This window comes from Osmia bicornis, chromosome 7 (genome assembly GCF_907164935.1).
Source record: "Osmia bicornis bicornis chromosome 7, iOsmBic2.1, whole genome shotgun sequence".
NCBI lineage: Eukaryota > Metazoa > Arthropoda > Insecta > Hymenoptera > Megachilidae > Osmia > Osmia bicornis.
In genome coordinates, this window is record NC_060222.1 from 2349446 (window position 1) to 2365822 (window position 16377).

Consider the following 16377-nt stretch of genomic DNA (forward strand, 5'->3'; position numbering starts at 1 on the left):
CAATTTCCTCTTAATCCTTAATTACTACACTGGAGGGGAGGGGATTGTGTCAAATAATAGATGACATTAAGTATTTTAATATTCAAATTAGATATTGACAAAAATTAGTTTTTTTCATAATTAGAAAGAAGCCTCAGAGCTAATTAAATTTTCTCAAAATTATTCAAATATTTTATTTTACCATATCAGTTAAGGGTTAATTGAAGTATACCTAATTTTCATTCTTTTAATTCTAAAATAATGACAGTCAGTGTTAATTAAGAAGAAGATTAGTTTGATCAGGTTTGACGACTGTTCAACAACGCTTTGATGAACGTGTCGATGGTTGCCAAAAGGCGTTACAAATGCTTAGAATTTTATTTAAGGTGTGAATTACAGAAGCCACGATGTCGTCACCTTACGATCTTCGAGGCACAAGGTCGGAAGACCTAAAGGCGGGCCGAGATTTTTGTCAAGACTTCGTTGCTCGTGCCAAGAATGTCACGAACCACGGAATGCGTATTCTAATTACACGCTCTTCTTTCTGCAAAACAATGTTTGCGAGTATTTGAAATGCTTGCTTTGATTTGCCCCTCAACCCTTGGAATTTCAAGGTGTTGGTTTATACCATATTACTTTGTGTTTATATAAAGAAAACTATTAAAACTACTAATTTTTCTATTTAAACAATTATATAATAAAGTAATATACAATAAAACACCCAAAAATTTAACAGTTGAATAAAATATCAAAATGGATATTAAAATTAAAAAAAAGTTCTACTTATAAATATTTGATATCGAAGTTAATTCTAGATTATATAGAATATTTGGTGGTGATAAATAGTGATAAGAAAGAGTATAACACGTATAATAAACTCGTCAATGAATGACGGAAGATGTAGCGAGATTGGGCCATAAGAGTGCAATAGAAAGAAACCTGTAAGTAGATAGGGTACGCGCATAGTCAGACATGCCTTATATCCTGACTATCTCGCTTAATTTTCATTTCCTGACAAAGTATCCTTTTTATCAATTTGTAGACTAGTTAATTATAGTATTTTTAATCAACAATAAAAAGATTTTGTATAAACTTTTAACCTAATCTATTTTATTCCAATCCTATTCCATTTCTAGGTGCATTTTAACCTTTGAATATATCCTATCTATTTTATTATTTTTTTACTTATTTTTTAAAAACATTTCTTTTTAAATCCTACTATACATATAATTTTGCATTCGTGAATTATTTTTTTTTAAAGCCCTGCGTCAAATTAAATACAGTTTTGATCAATTTATTTGCAATTTCACAAGTTATAATTCTCTCGAAGGAGCTCGAAGTTTTCTTTTCAATAAGATATCGAAAGAAATCAGATCTAAGAAGCTGTAACTTGAACTTTCAAGGTTTTCACTTGCTCGCAGTTAATACTATTTGAGGTTTCAATGTGTAAGCTACATTTTTTTCACAGGTTTCATTCGTACCAGCTTAGTAAAAAACTTGAAATCCTACAAGTGAAACTTGCTCTGTATTTATCACTTGTTTAAGAGTCCACTCCAGTTACGAATTATTGATCACCAATAATAGTCTTTAATTGCTAAATTAATTGGTAGAAAAGATTAAAAATATATCTACTAAAAGTTACATCTTCCAAGAAAGATTAGACGTTTCATAGAAACTAGCATACACCATAAATCAGTTAACTCACTGTCACCCATGTTACAAGAGTCACTTCATAAGATAATTAGTCATATGAAGATTGTTTCACTTGCAACAGAACCTCAAATGTCCCATGAAAACACTATCTATAAAATACACAATTTTAAATTTCCTTTAACAGGAAGTAAAAACTTGATGAAGCTATCTCCTAATCCCAAGACTATTGATTTTATCTAATCCACTAAACCATAGATTAGAAAAAACGGAGTTAAAATTCACGTTGAGCAGGTAAAGAAACAGGAAATGAAAGTTTCGATGCAATTAATCGAAGAACGACGAGCAAACGATACGAAACGAAAACATCCACGCGTAAACTCGATGGCTCTTTCGCAGTTTGCGAAATTTGCCGGGGAAATTACTTGCAGTGCTTCTGACGTCCAATTAATCATCGCAATTTTCACTTACTTGACCGTCTGGCAAACGTTGAATTATTTTCCAGCTCGACACCGAACCATCTAAACATCTTTTCCTTCCGTTATTGTTACAAAGCGAAGATAATTCTAGCACCTGTCTTTCTAATTTATTTTGACGAATAAATAGATTTTAAAAACGACTTCAGAGAAAAATTTGCGAATCCTATGATAGAACAAGTTTAGAAAATTGTAATTGAAATATTACTGAAGAATACAAAGTGTAAACAAAATGTATAGATGTATTATTGGAAGAACTTTGAACAGACTAATTTTACAGTGTAATATATAAACATGCTATTTTCGAAATGGAAATGTCATAAAGTATTCATTTTTCACTGTCTTGTATATTTTCAGTCATAAAGTAGTAAAGAGATTCCATTACAAAACCTACAGTTAACATTTACGTAATTTTATAAATAATCCTGCAAATTTATTTTAGGTAATTTATAAATTTATATCACAAATAATATTATCTACTAATTTTTAAAACATTACTTATATTTTTCATATAAGACCATAGAATATTTAATTATTGTATTTAAATCTCCGAAGTTACTTAATTTTTAAAATCCAATTAGAGAATTTAAGAGGGAATATACACTGATTAGTTTTTAATAATTAGTAGAGAAATTTGAGAACAAGGATCTCATAATCTACAAATGTTCATTAACGTTTATTTTCGTGAGATGAATCTAGGATATCAAAACATAGTTGCTAAATATTGCAAAACCTTTGGCTGAAGTTTAAACATCATTTCAACGACGATCCTTCAAACATGTTCAGGTTCTATTTGTATTTTGAACTTTCTTCTCAAATGATACAGGATCATTTATCCTTATCATAAAGCTTAATGAATAACTTCTACCATTTCCTGGCATTTTTGAAGGCAACGTAATTAAAATATGTGCAAAAACATAAATCTACATGTCCTGTCCATTAAGCAATAAAATTATTAAACCATGAATGCTTATACAGTGCCAACCAGAGTAGGTTTCCCCAGAGATCTTCAATTTATAACTATATTTAATTCAACAATAGCTTGTATATCTTTCAACGAATGCAAAATAATTATCTCACAAATAAATGATAGTGTCACCTGAACACGTGTACATTACTGTCTTAAACGTGATTCAAGTGAAATTAACACTGTCAGCAATCTTAATTTCCATGTACCCATTTGTATATCCCATCACGGTGGGTCTCGTCGGAAATGAAGCAAGGAAACGAGCATTGTGATGTATTTTTGTATGCAACACGAACACGATGTCCAGTGATATTTCTATACTGTTGATTTAGAAGACGAATGAACAGGACAGAGGAAAAATTATACGGTCCGCGGTTGTCTAGGTACATATCATGGAACTCTTAGCGTCACCTCATAAATTCACCGTGTTTTACCTTAGACGAAATTAATAACCAACCTCGCGTAGTATTTGCATCTAAACGCGACGCTAAAACGTATCAACTGAATCGTAGAGTATTTTGCACCCCGACAACCCGTGTCATGGGACAAGCTGTTCTTTAGTCAGTATAGGATGTTCAAAGAAAATCAATATCTACACTAATATGAATGTTCGAAATTAATATTTAAGGTATATATTGAAATATTTGGTAGAATTATTGATATATTGTTGGTTGATTAAGGGTACATTAGGATTTTTTTTATAGAATTCTAGGATAATTTGATGATAGAAAAGTATTGCAAAATACCCCTTATGACACATGAAATTAAAGGTTGAAAAATAATAAAAATGACCACATAGAAGTTTCATTAATAATTTGTATTAAGAAGCAACACACTATGAACCTTTTCTATCATCATGCTCCAAATTCTAACACATAACCATAAGAAAATCTATTACAAAAATGCAATCAATTTCCAATAAATGTATCTTTCGATGATCGCACGATCGTCGATAGAAATTCATGAAACGTAGGCTGGTCGAAGCTTCGTTTCGACCTCGATGCTATTTTAAAAGTACATCGGTACAGGCGTTCGAACCCATGGAGCTAGTAGGAACGACACGACTGGTGATTTTATCGAAGAAATGAGATCGACTTGTCGTCTCTAAATCGCGAATGAAGAATAGAAACGTCAGGTATCCTGTTGCTCTCACGCCAAGCAATCGTCGTTCTCTCGCGTTTGCTCGATTTAAGCAATTTCATCAGTGTGATAAAAGGATGATTATCCGTCCTCATTTGCTCTCAGACACCTATTGAAGCGGCAAATTGTGCCCCTCACGTCTCACGTTTGTTCTTTATAATTGTCTCCTTTGGTTGCTGTCTGAATCGTCATTATTCGAGACGATTTAGAATTCCAGCGGTACGATTTGCAAATAATTGCATTAATTTGATGAAAAATCATTTAGTATTTGGTAAAATTTTTAGAATTCTAAATATTTAAATTAACGCAATTTGAAATTTCTAAAATTGTCTAAATTAGAATTAGAATTTAGAAAATTAAGGGTATATTGACCCATCCCAATGGGCCTCTCTATATAATTAATGACCCACTAATAAATCACATAAAATTAAAAAAGATATTCATTAAAAATTACTGAAGACCTAAAATTCTCTCCAACGATAAATATTGTACACCTCTGAACAAGAATGTTACTATTTTTTCTACAACAAGTGAATCTATTCCTCGTTATATTCTGAGGTTTCAATGATTACTATGTATATTCTATGATGGCTGTAAATATTCTTTGCTTGACGTTTAAACCTCCTCGTAAAACACCTAAAAATACCCATTACACAAAGAACACCAGCAGAGTACAAAAACCTACAATCCACTAAACCTCAAATCTACATCTCTTCAATTTCTAATCAAAATTCAATTTAAATTTATCTTTGAAGGGTCTGAATACTTTCTCAGTTAATTACTAGATTCACAGAAAACAATTTACAATTGGTTCGAAATTTATGTCGGTGATAATTCAACGTCTGCCTGCCCTCGCAACACGACAATGATAATAACGATACGAATGATTTAGTTGAATTATCCGTGGCTTCGTAACCCGTCTACTAACCATGGCGCACGTGTTTCAGAATTAATGCCTCGGGACGGCCAAAACTATGTCTATCTTCGACACGTCTATATGGAACGTCCGCTCGACAAGCGGCTGAAATTATCCTCTTGCCAACCAAACGATCTACCAACGCGAGTTATTATTGAAATCGTCGAGCGATTCCGGTAGGCCCCGGTACCGTCCACCGACCGACCTTAATTAAATAAATATTTATCTAACCGGCAAAGGTTCCTGGTAAACTGTACCAAACAATCGTGGATCCATGAGTTATTTCTGATCTGACTAGGAAAATCATTTCCGGCAATAACATGATCTGAAGAGAAATTGATGAATGACATTGAGGAAAGTAGATAAATTAATATTGGTGTATTTTATTCTATTTGGACTATGTTAAAATTTGTACTGACTACTATTGTAAATAAATTATTAAGATTTATTTAGTGGGGTTGGCCAAGAGATTTCATTAGTGACAATGATGTCTTATAAATTTTCTTTTGAGGATGGGGATGATAAAATGATTGAAGTATACAATTTTGGGGTGGAATTATACTTAGGGGATGTAATTTTGTAAGTACAACCCTTGAAATGATATTGAATCTGATTTAATAGATAGAATATTTTGAATCAAAGCAGTGTAGGGTTCAAGCTACAGATATTTAATTAATTACAATCAAAGAGATCACAAATAGATCGTTTGGTCCTTTAATAGCTACACCATTTAGAACACTACTAATTTTAGAAAGTGCATCGAATTCTACTATTTTCATAGTAATTATTTCATACCACGAAATGATTATTAATAACCTATCGATGAAATGTCTTATGATGCAATTCTGAATGTGCATCCAATATGCAATATCTTCAAAAATTAACATTTCTTTTGATTGGAATTTTAATGAATGAATAAAATTCATATCCTGATAGAAAATAATTCACGAAAGTTACTCGGAATAAAAGCCTATATATAAAAATTTAATTAAAAATTCTTATAATATAAAATGTTATAATCATCATTGAATTTAACCAACCACGTGAGTAAACAAAAATCAGCGTTCTTCCTGCTTCCACCAACAATGTCTCTCTAATAAATTCACGTACATAGTATCTAAGTAAAATTTCATTCAAATACCACCCACGTTATACTTTATTCATCATGTTTACGTTACCGTCAACATGCTGATGAACCGCTTATTTTGTCATAATTTGTCACTTACAATGGTCAGAATAAAAAATCAAAAGTCACACAATACTCAGAAATAGAAGATAGTTGAATTTTGATGTAAAGGATCTCTGAGAGTTAAGAAATATTCATCTTTTTTTTATTTTTTGTATAATCGACGTTTGTCGAGCATTCATCGGCCATCGTATTCACGTTCCCCATCGTTTCTCTGTTCGAAGCGAGTTCGTTGCCAGATCTAAAAGCGTCTAACCGACAATGACGTAGAATCTGAGTAAATCGCGCCTGTTGTCCCTCATTTTGCATTAACGCCGCCCGACTGATCTTTCTTATTCCACGTTGCACCGTGTCGCGTCGATTTAACCCTTACAAGGCTACCTCACCCCCTAAGATGTGAACTGGCCCCCCCACCAAGAAGAGTCCTCAGAAAAAGAAGAGGCAGAGAAATGTCAACAGACCCTGCATTCATTTCCTTAGTTTATTAATTCTAATTAATTAAATTTGAAGATGAATAACACATGCTATAACTCCCTTCTCACTGCATAAATTTAATCGATATAATACAAAACATATTTAGCTGTGAAAAAGTGAATTTAAAAGCTTTTGCTGCAGCTTGAAATTTATGCAAAATATTAGACACTAATTTTTATTTATACAGAAAAAAAGGGAAATTTATCCTTCCTTTATGACCCCTTACTTAATGCTTCTTCTAATTGAAAAAATTTTGAAATTGAAATCAGAAAGGACAAAAAATTCACCTCTACCCAGTTTAATTTAAATCAGACCTGAATGAAAGGTTTAAGTTCCTCCTAAAGTAGATGAAATTAAATTTTAAATTCAAATTAAAACTGGGTCAGGCTGAATCAAGTGTCAGACTCTAATTAATTCTGTTTTAAATTTCACCCTGTAATGGCTTCCAAAGTTGCTGTAAACTATCATGAAAGCTATTTAATCAACCATATGAATCTTAAAAATTCAAATAATTTAACTATTAAAACTAGACCTACCGATAACCAAATTGAAAATTGAAAGGAAGAACTTGCAAATTAAATAACACTTGCAGACATTCTTCTAAATAAAAATTCATGCAGAAAATAATGTTAATTATAAGCTATTTTTACATTATATTTAATATTGAACTGATTTATCATATTTCAAATCTGAATAATATTAAAAATAAAAGAAATATGATAAAATTTGTTTAAATTGAAGAACATAAATTTCAAAATATTTCCATTTAATATAAAGTTCAAAGCATCTCAGATAATGTGAAAATCACTGCTTAAAAGAGACTTGAACAATGAACCCTACACTATAAGTATCTTTGTTTATATTTACATAGCAGTACCGGAGAGTGTACTCTTTATCAGTCCAATATATAAAAAAATAATAAAATATAAGGACTAGAAATGGCATCTATATAAAATCATAATTAAAAGTAACCAAAGAGAAAGGACAGTGATCAAATGCCAAGGAAAGTTTGGAATCCTTTTTCCTCGAATTTATTCATTGTTGGTGGAGGCGCGGGCATCACGCCCGATTTTCATCGAGACCGAGTACGGTTACGCGCCAAATAAAGTTGGTAAATCCCACCGAAACCGGTGGATCGAAATAAGTCCGTTTATCCTTGACGAATATCAGAATGAACCGAGATTTTCGAGCCACCGTCAGAACAGAACAGACTGTGGGTTTATTTTTGGCGTTGCACGAATCGCCGATATATCGGCGGTACTCCTCGAACAGCGCTTTAAATCTCGAATCGTCATCATTTTTTGACGCGCGTTTGAAAACTCGCCTACGTTCACCGAGCGTAAACTAATTCCTCGGCTAGCCGGTTTCAAGATTTAAAGCAACTCGACGACGACGACGACGACGCCAGGGCGCCAGCGACGAACCCTAGTTACCGTAATTCGCACGTGTCACTTATATATGTCGTCACTTACTTCTTGGATTTTGTAGCTGGTCCGGATGGTCTTACGCTTCGTGGTGGTGACTTCGTACGTCTCCTCCACGGTGGCTGCATCCTCGTCCTCGTTGTTGTTGTTGTTGTTGTGGCTAAAGACAGCCCCGTCGTCGTTTCCTGACGTAGCGTCAGGAGCGAGGACGTCCGTGGCATCCATCCTCGTGTTCTCCGTATCAGCTTCCAGGATGAACGATCGCGCGAATCGTTCGATGGAAATCGATCAACACGGACGTCCGGTTCACACGCGACGGTTTTTTGGTTATGTACGTCGAGGGACGGTGAACACGACTGCGGATTGGCCTGTACGACGACCACGCGAAAAACTTCAACCGAGCAACCGTTGAAAACTATTCCGGGATCGGCGAAGTTCTGCACGAAGCGGAGAGACTAGCCGTACTAAAGCACCGCGGTTCGAGAAACCCGCCTCGAACGTGTTCCCGCACGCCTTTCAACGGCCAAAATAGATCACAAGTTATCCCGAAGGAACTGCTCGCGTCGCGATTAGCCCACTGTCGAATCCGTCCGTCCCCGTCACAATATAAACATTCGAAACCGCTCGACAACTTCGACTACGCTCCGCGAACGTTTCCCCTCGAGATCACGTTCGCGACTGATCGTGTGTAAACACGGCCGGAAGTCGCACAACTGACTTGTGTTATTGATTACAGGGATATACATCATGGCTTCGGTGATATTTACCGGTGATATTTATCTGTTAATTTAATAGCGTACACGTTATTATATTTGCCAGAAATACGTTTGTATTTGAAAATTGCATAAATTTGTTACTAAATATTATTAAATAAATTGTAATTACAAGTAAGTTGAGTATAATGCGACGCGCTAATTTACAAATTCCCTTTCACTCGAATCGATCAGTTCTTCGTACACACGTTTTATTATCGCACTTCGTATGTTTCTTTAAATATATTCACGATATATAATTTATATTGCGATGAAATTAAATTCATAATTTGATCGCGCGCGGCAACTTTCAAATTTTTGCATCCGCGCGCCATCTGATGGTAGGCGGGTTAACTATAATCGTATAAATGCATGATTAAAAAAATCTTGTATTTTGTAATTACGATCAGCGATCTTTTCCGTGTAATATCAATACAACTATCTAATTAAGGTATTCGTCACTATAAATATATTTGTAAAAATCACAGCGAGGTTAATAAGGCAATTTTAAACGCAAACACGTATATCCATGGTAGAATTCTGCTGCGTTCGTCAGGCTTAACGTTCCAAATAAGCGTAACCTGCCAACAATTTTATTGTAACGCGAAAATTGTTAAATAAACAAGACCTGCCAACAATTTTTCGTAACATTGGAATCACCAATTAATCCGTTCGTATAAATGCATCGGGAAGCTTATCTCTTTGCTTGTATCAATCGATCTTTCTTATGAGTCCTCACAGTTCTTTAACTGCATTAAATCTTTGGGTCTGAACACTCCAACTTCCGTAATGATGCCTTTAATTAGACTAGCTGGGGTTACGTCGAAAGCTGGATTCCAGCACTGTATTCCAGGCGCGGCAACTCGTTGGTCGTTTATATGGGTTAGTTCCCTTTCTGGCCTTTCTTCGATTACAATATGGTCACCACTAGGGATACTAAAGTCTATTGAGGTTCGTGGAGCCGCCACATAGAAGGGTACATTATGATACTTAGCGACAATAGCAATCTAAAGATAATACAAGTATTAGCATCGTAAATAACACTTCAGAGATCGTAATAATTGCGTATCTTACTTGATAAGTTCCAATTTTATTCGCCGTATCACCGTTCGCTGCAACTCTATCTGCTCCAACTACCACGGCGGAAATATTCCTAGTTTTCATTAGTGCTGCCACCATATCGTCGCAAATAAGAGTGGCAGGAATTTTTTCATAAACTAATTCATAAGCAGTCAGTCTTGCTCCTTGATTGTATGGCCTTGTTTCTGAGCAATATGCGTGTTCTGTAACGGTAAATAGTACTGTATAACTTTATGAAATTATATGAAATTTTTAATGATAATGATCATGCAAACGTTACCAAGACTATTCTTTTTGTGGAGGGATCTAATGACACCTAAAGCCGTGCCATAACCAGCTGTTGCAAGACTGCCGGTGTTACAATGCGTTAGAATCCTGACAAAATTATCTCCAGACACATTCTTCAAAATTTCTTGGGCCCCATAATCTCCAATTGCTTTATTATCAGCAATATCCTTATCAAGCATACTTTCAATGGCCTTCAGAAACCTGTAAACAACATCATTAATAGCATCGATGCTGTAAATTGATTTGCAGCATCAGGTTCACATACCTCTGTTTCATTTCTGTGACATTAATAGTCTCATCCTTGCTAAGTTTATTAGCCAACTGAATTAATTCCTCAGCTGCAATTTTCATATTAACCGCTGTTGGCCGAGCAGACACTAAATAATTCAATTTACCCTCTATGTCTCTACGGAGACTCTTTTTGTCTGTGTAGTCTTCATTCTTAATTTCTGCTGCCAAACTTAAACAACCTACAATGGCTATAGCCGGTGCTCCTCGAACCTGTATTAATATCAAATTACCAATAAAACTTGCTTCATGCAAATGAACAATTCTTCTGTAGTCAACAAGCAATTTAAATAAATTAATTCTATTCAAGTGAGTTGCTCCAAAGTGTCATGGAGTTCTTTCATTATCATTCAAGTGATTTAACGTTTGACTTATTGTTGAACAATTCACATAGTTTAAGGTGATTAGAATGAACTGCGAGAGATTTAATTCTTATTCACCGTTCAGAGACGTACCTGCATATTATTGATCACTTTCCAGCCGTCCTCCACACCTTTGACAGGAATGTATCGGGACATTGCCGGCAACAGTATCTGATCGAGGATCTCCAGCCTGCCGTTTTCCCATTTAATCGCTTGCAGCGTCATTTTGGTACGTCAAAGCCGAACACGTGTCGATTGAAGCACTGTAGCTGGTGAAATATGTGCAGATTCGAGTCGCGGCTAGCAGAACCGCGGCTTCGTAGTTTCTGAATGAAACGAGATCCCGTTCATTTGAAGCTCACGTGCACTTCGAACGACCGTGACTCGAAGCCTATCGTAACGACGTATCGTGAAACTATCACGTGTATACGAATGTAGACTGCATCTATGTATGAATTAGCCTCCCTTAGCGCCATCTGCCCACCATTTGCAGAAGCAGACTTCCTCTTTGGCGGAAGTCCTGTTGCAGGAATCGTTCAAATTATTTCGCATTTCTGAACGTATTTGCGAAAAATTTGCAACGATTTATGGATAATTGAAGAAATATTGAGAATGTTTAATTATGTTAAAGAAAATTCTGAAATAAATATACTACACTCTTTGGGTGTTTCTTTAGATAGTTTTAGAGGCTGAGAATGCAATTTATAAAGGGTTCTATGACGAGTGTTTTAACTCCTGTATAATTAATTTTTTTATGGATAGTTTAGTTAATATGAAGAATTTTTTAATTAAGAGGTCTGATGCGGAATTTGAGATAAAATTAATTACTGCTTTACATATGCGTTTATTAAAATTTAAGGATTGGAGGTGTGATACTTTTAAGACTTATTTCATTAGTGTTTCATATAATTAGGAAAATGGGGTAAATACTTCGAATCATTCAATCATGTTGAGTCATTCTATTAATCGTTCAGTCACATGATAGATTAACAAAAATTCCAATCATACAATGATCAAGAATTATCATCTTTATAGACACTATCGTCTTCGAAGATTAGGATCATTCAAAATGAAAATTTAATTAATTATTTAAGCGGTGTCTTCAGTATCTAGAAATGTTCGGTTAAAATTTATAAAATATTTATTTCAGATTGTAATTTTCTTTCTTAAAGATTAAATATTCTTTAGTTATTTCATGTCTCTTTAAATGCTTTCTTAAGTACAGATGATTCATGATGTTATTACAAATGGGACCCTAATTAGTGTCTTGTACTTAGAATTTCTATGCATCATTCAAAGCTTTATGAATCATCAGTGTCATTTTGGGAATATTCACTTTGCTTCAGGTATAAATACCTGATGCAGGTATAAATGACAATTTCGAACAAGAATCTGGTATGAAAAATAAAAAGCAGCGAAAATGGAACATTTGCACTGAAAATACCAAAACATATTTACACTCAATTCTGTAATTCAAATAATAATTTTTCAAATAGTTGAAGCTGTTCCGAGAGGACGTTGAATAAATCATAAATCCATCATACCAAAATTCAAACAAATTGAAATGTCATTTCATGAATGAAACTTTCATAACTGGTAATTACAAATATTTTTTAAATCTCCAATAAACATAATATACCAGTAATATCGCACAGACCCACGTTGTAAATATATCAGGGAGGATGGTGTTTTTCATTATTGCTTATATCAATTTAAACGATCAAATATCGTTAATTGTAACAAATGGACCGAGTAAATTACCAAAAACATAAATCAATATATTATTCATTTATTTATTTATTTATTTAGAATATCGTCTCAATTTTCATTTGGATAATTTAGGACTCTTCTTATTATTTCATTTGATATTGCAAAAATTTTACAACGAATCGAACCACAGACTTATTTATCATCAAAGTCGGCATTTATAGCAAGTTTACAATTTTCTACCTCGATAGCAATTCAGAAATACGAAACAAAGTAGCCGGATGAAGAATCGAGGGAAGATAACTGTTAACAAACATTCAGGCAGCGATAAAGCGTGCAAAGCGAGCGATAACGATAGCCGAAAAGTCGAAGAAACGCTTTTCAGTTGAAGTTGCTCGGCTGAAAAGCGCGCATAATGCCCTAAAGTTGAAATCGCACAAAGAAATCGCTCGCATTTCCAATGCAATTCGTCCCTTTGATCCCCGACATGTTTCCATCCAGGTTTAGTTCGCTCGCGACCGAATGTTCTACCAGCATATTTCGAGTGCAAACTATCCCATTTACTTGCCGCGTTTTAGGAAGGCAAAAAAAAACCTTTGCATTTCAAAATAGACCGCGTTGCTTCGGCTGTTCGCGCGAGAAACACGCTACCACACTGAAAGCGTAATTTCGAGCCGTTGAATTTCAATCGTTTTCCATGAGATGATGAGATCAAGCATACCGACCGGAGAAATTTGACGAGAAACGGGGAAATTTCAAGCAATTGCTGTGACGATCATTCGGATCTTTTTAATCCTTTACGAGTGAAACACTTTTGAGCTTAATACTGCCAGTGTGTGTACTTAATATTCTTTTAACTCTTGTGCAAATTTAACACTTCGAATTTTTATCAGATCTGGCTCATTTGGTTCGTGTGCATATATTATGAAATGTAAAGGCAAATAATATTTTATTCGGTGAAATATATTCTGAGGGTACTTTTAATGAAAGTCAGTAAAATTCTAATATTGAGTAGACTTCTAATATTAATTTGTATGTTTTAATATTAAAAGAAAAAAATTGAATATTATTAGTATTAGAAAGGAGGTGGAAAATTGAAAGCTTGAATTTGAAAATTAATTATTCTTATTCTCAATAATGAGATCTTCAATGACTCCACGTGTTAGAAAATTATTAGATAAATATTAAATTTTTATCTAGGACCAATTTAGCCCAAACAGTCTAAAAGGGTTAAAAAAAATGAAAGGGTTGAACCACCCTAACCAGATCAAAAAATACCTACTACAATTTTGAGAATGTATTTTTAAGTATAAATTAAAATTTTTAAAGATACGTATGAATAATATATACAGATTTTTCGTTCAATTTTTGTTTAATGACAAATGAATGGTGGAGAATATCATGGTACATATGACTGAAACTCATTTTTTAATTATGCCAAATGGCTCACGAGATTCTGCTGAAAGCACAATTACAATTTAGCACTAAAACTACCTATCAGTGTGGGTCAGTTTCATTTTCAAAATCATATAAACTCAATTCATTTTCATCTAATTCTGTGTCAGGGCAATTTTCATTAATATTACTTAGTTTTTGAATAAGGATGATTGCGTAGGATATAGAAGGTATCAAATATTTTCTAATTACTAGTGTGATGGAGAAATTTACATTTTAAAAATAAAATTTGTGAAATTCTTTTTGTTTCGAGAATAAATTTCTACCAAATGTAAAATTAACATAATTTTTGCCCTATTAAAAAGTAAAAGAAGTGAAAATTGTCATTTTTATGAGTTTGATGGTTCTAATGTTAATTAGAACAGAGAAAATTAGAAAAAAAGAACAAAAAGTTCTTTATAATTGAATATTATAACATAATTATAAGTACCATAAATTATTAAATGGACTTCTTTTATTTTTCTCACGAATATTTTCAACAGAACTCGATAACTCACATCACACTGCAACACAAACGTAAACTGATTCTAAAAGACATGATATACTCGAAACAGAATAGAGACGATAGTTATGCTAAATCAAGCTGCAACTGCAGAATAAAATTGGTCGAATCATCATTCCAGAAACCTCCATTCATTCTACAGAATCGAAAGGTATAATGTTTTATTTGAGACTGCAAATTTTCCATATTCTTTGTAAATAAGATAAGAATCAGGAGGTACAATAATCATATTTACCGTTTTACCACGATTAATTATGTATGTACATTGCATTAGGAAGTGAATCTCAATGTAACAAATTACAGTAATACTGATAATTGTTCTCGTGAAACGTTTCTCGAGAAATATCGATATTTATCTTGTTATCTTCATAACAAGTGAAAATGATAAGAAGAATGCATTCTCAGTTTCTAATTAATTAGATAATGAATTAACTAAAATATTTATAAGCTCCACTTTGATTAGAATTTATCATGGTTTTTCAAATATTAATAAATTCTCTACACCTAGATAAAGATCAATAGCTCCAGAGGAAAGATAAATTTAGATATTTTAATTCAGGTGATTAATTCAGATAATAATTTTAAATTATTCAATTTTCGCAGTACGAAATCCAAGTCAAATATTCTAGAGTTATCAGTATGAAGGATCGTACCTTTTCCATTAATCAATGTTGCTTTCGTGCTAAGTTCCACCAAAAATTCAAACTGAATATAGTATGACTATTGAATGATTGATTTGATTCACTATGTAAAGAAACAATAAACGATACAAGCTATAAATCACCTAGTAATTGACATCATTCATTGACACTATTAAATTTCCTTTAACCTGTGGTTTGAAAATACATTTGGTACATCTCTTAACTGATTTAGTTATTATAATCATATGTCGATTAATTAAAACAGCTTTGGATGAATAGAAGCATTCAGTCTGTACCATTATAGCAACACACTTTATTTTTACTACTCTGGATATCTACATCAAAATACTTGCTTTATTTTTAACTGAACCGAGGATAAGCTCGAGATTTATCTTATAGAGGGTGATTTAACAGAGCTGAGAAACTTAAAAGCTTATAATATTTATAGAAATCTAAAAGTGTATTTATTAAGTTTCTAAATTTTTGAAAATAAAGGGACTAATATTCTATTTGGCAAAAATTTAAAATGTTTCATATTAAAAATTTACCTTATTTTCTGGGATAATAAGCAAAGGTATTAAGTTTCTATGATAAATTTTTAAAATTAAGAAATTTAATATTCTTCACATTAACAATCTTGTTTCTTTCTTTAAATTAAGCTACAAAATTTAATAAATTTAAAAATTTTTTAATTTAATACCCTACTTAGCCAAAAAATTTACGATTGCTTCCATCCCTGGAATTTCCCAAATTTCAAAAAATAAAAGACTTAATATTCCATGTACTAAAAAAATGTACAATAATATATTTCCTTTCTTCAGACATTAAATAAAAGGTCATCGAAGGCGATATATTTATAGACATTCTTGCTTGATACGATAATAAAATATTTCAAGAAAATGATCAACAATTATACGAAAACATAAGCGCAAAAGATAAGCAGACTTGACGTAACTAACAATAATCTATCTTTTCTTAGCATAATATTTAACGAGTAAAGAATTGCCCTGTTTACATTACCCGAATACAAAATCCACGACCTACATCAATCGAACACTTTCTGTTCATTTTTACAATGTTAAATGACTTC

At 33.1% G+C, this 16377-nt stretch overlaps 2 protein-coding genes across 9 annotated transcripts in view; both read right to left on the reverse strand.

The window, feature by feature from the left end:
• Nucleotides 1–8867, reverse strand: part of LOC114880151 (tropomodulin) — a 61032-nt gene extending 52165 nt beyond the window's left edge. For all 8 annotated transcript variants that reach the window (XR_003790041.2, XM_029195836.2, XM_029195839.2 and 5 more), the window contains exon 1: nucleotides 8261–8867. Coding sequence is in view for 7 of the 8 variants with exons in the window: in XM_029195836.2 (XP_029051669.1) it covers nucleotides 8261–8437 (177 nt within the window). In the remaining variant the exon portion in view is untranslated. The remainder of the gene's footprint in view (nucleotides 1–8260) is intronic.
• Nucleotides 8868–9333: 466 nt separating this feature from the next.
• Nucleotides 9334–11323, reverse strand: LOC114880152 (methylthioribose-1-phosphate isomerase). Its single transcript, XM_029195850.2, has 5 exons — nucleotides 11076–11323; nucleotides 10598–10833; nucleotides 10325–10533; nucleotides 10039–10247; nucleotides 9334–9971 (listed from the first exon to the last, which is right to left on the reverse strand). The coding sequence occupies exons 1-5, from the start codon at nucleotides 11205–11207 to the stop codon at nucleotides 9690–9692; spliced, it is 1068 nt and encodes a 355-aa protein (XP_029051683.1). The 5' UTR covers nucleotides 11208–11323; the 3' UTR covers nucleotides 9334–9689.
• Between the last annotated feature and the right edge of the window lie 5054 nt (nucleotides 11324–16377).

Excerpts from the sequence above, each read along its gene's own strand:
- LOC114880152 (XM_029195850.2), bottom strand. The coding sequence starts at position 11,207 with ATGACGCTGCAAGCGATTAAATGGGAAAACGGCAGGCTGGAGATCCTC. Across the intron at positions 10,534-10,597 it reads GTCACAGAAATGAAACAGAG|GTTTCTGAAGGCCATTGAAA; the intron begins GTATGTGAACCT and ends TGTTGTTTACAG. Across the intron at positions 9,972-10,038 it reads ATAAAATTGGAACTTATCAA|ATTGCTATTGTCGCTAAGTA; the intron begins GTAAGATACGCA and ends TATTATCTTTAG.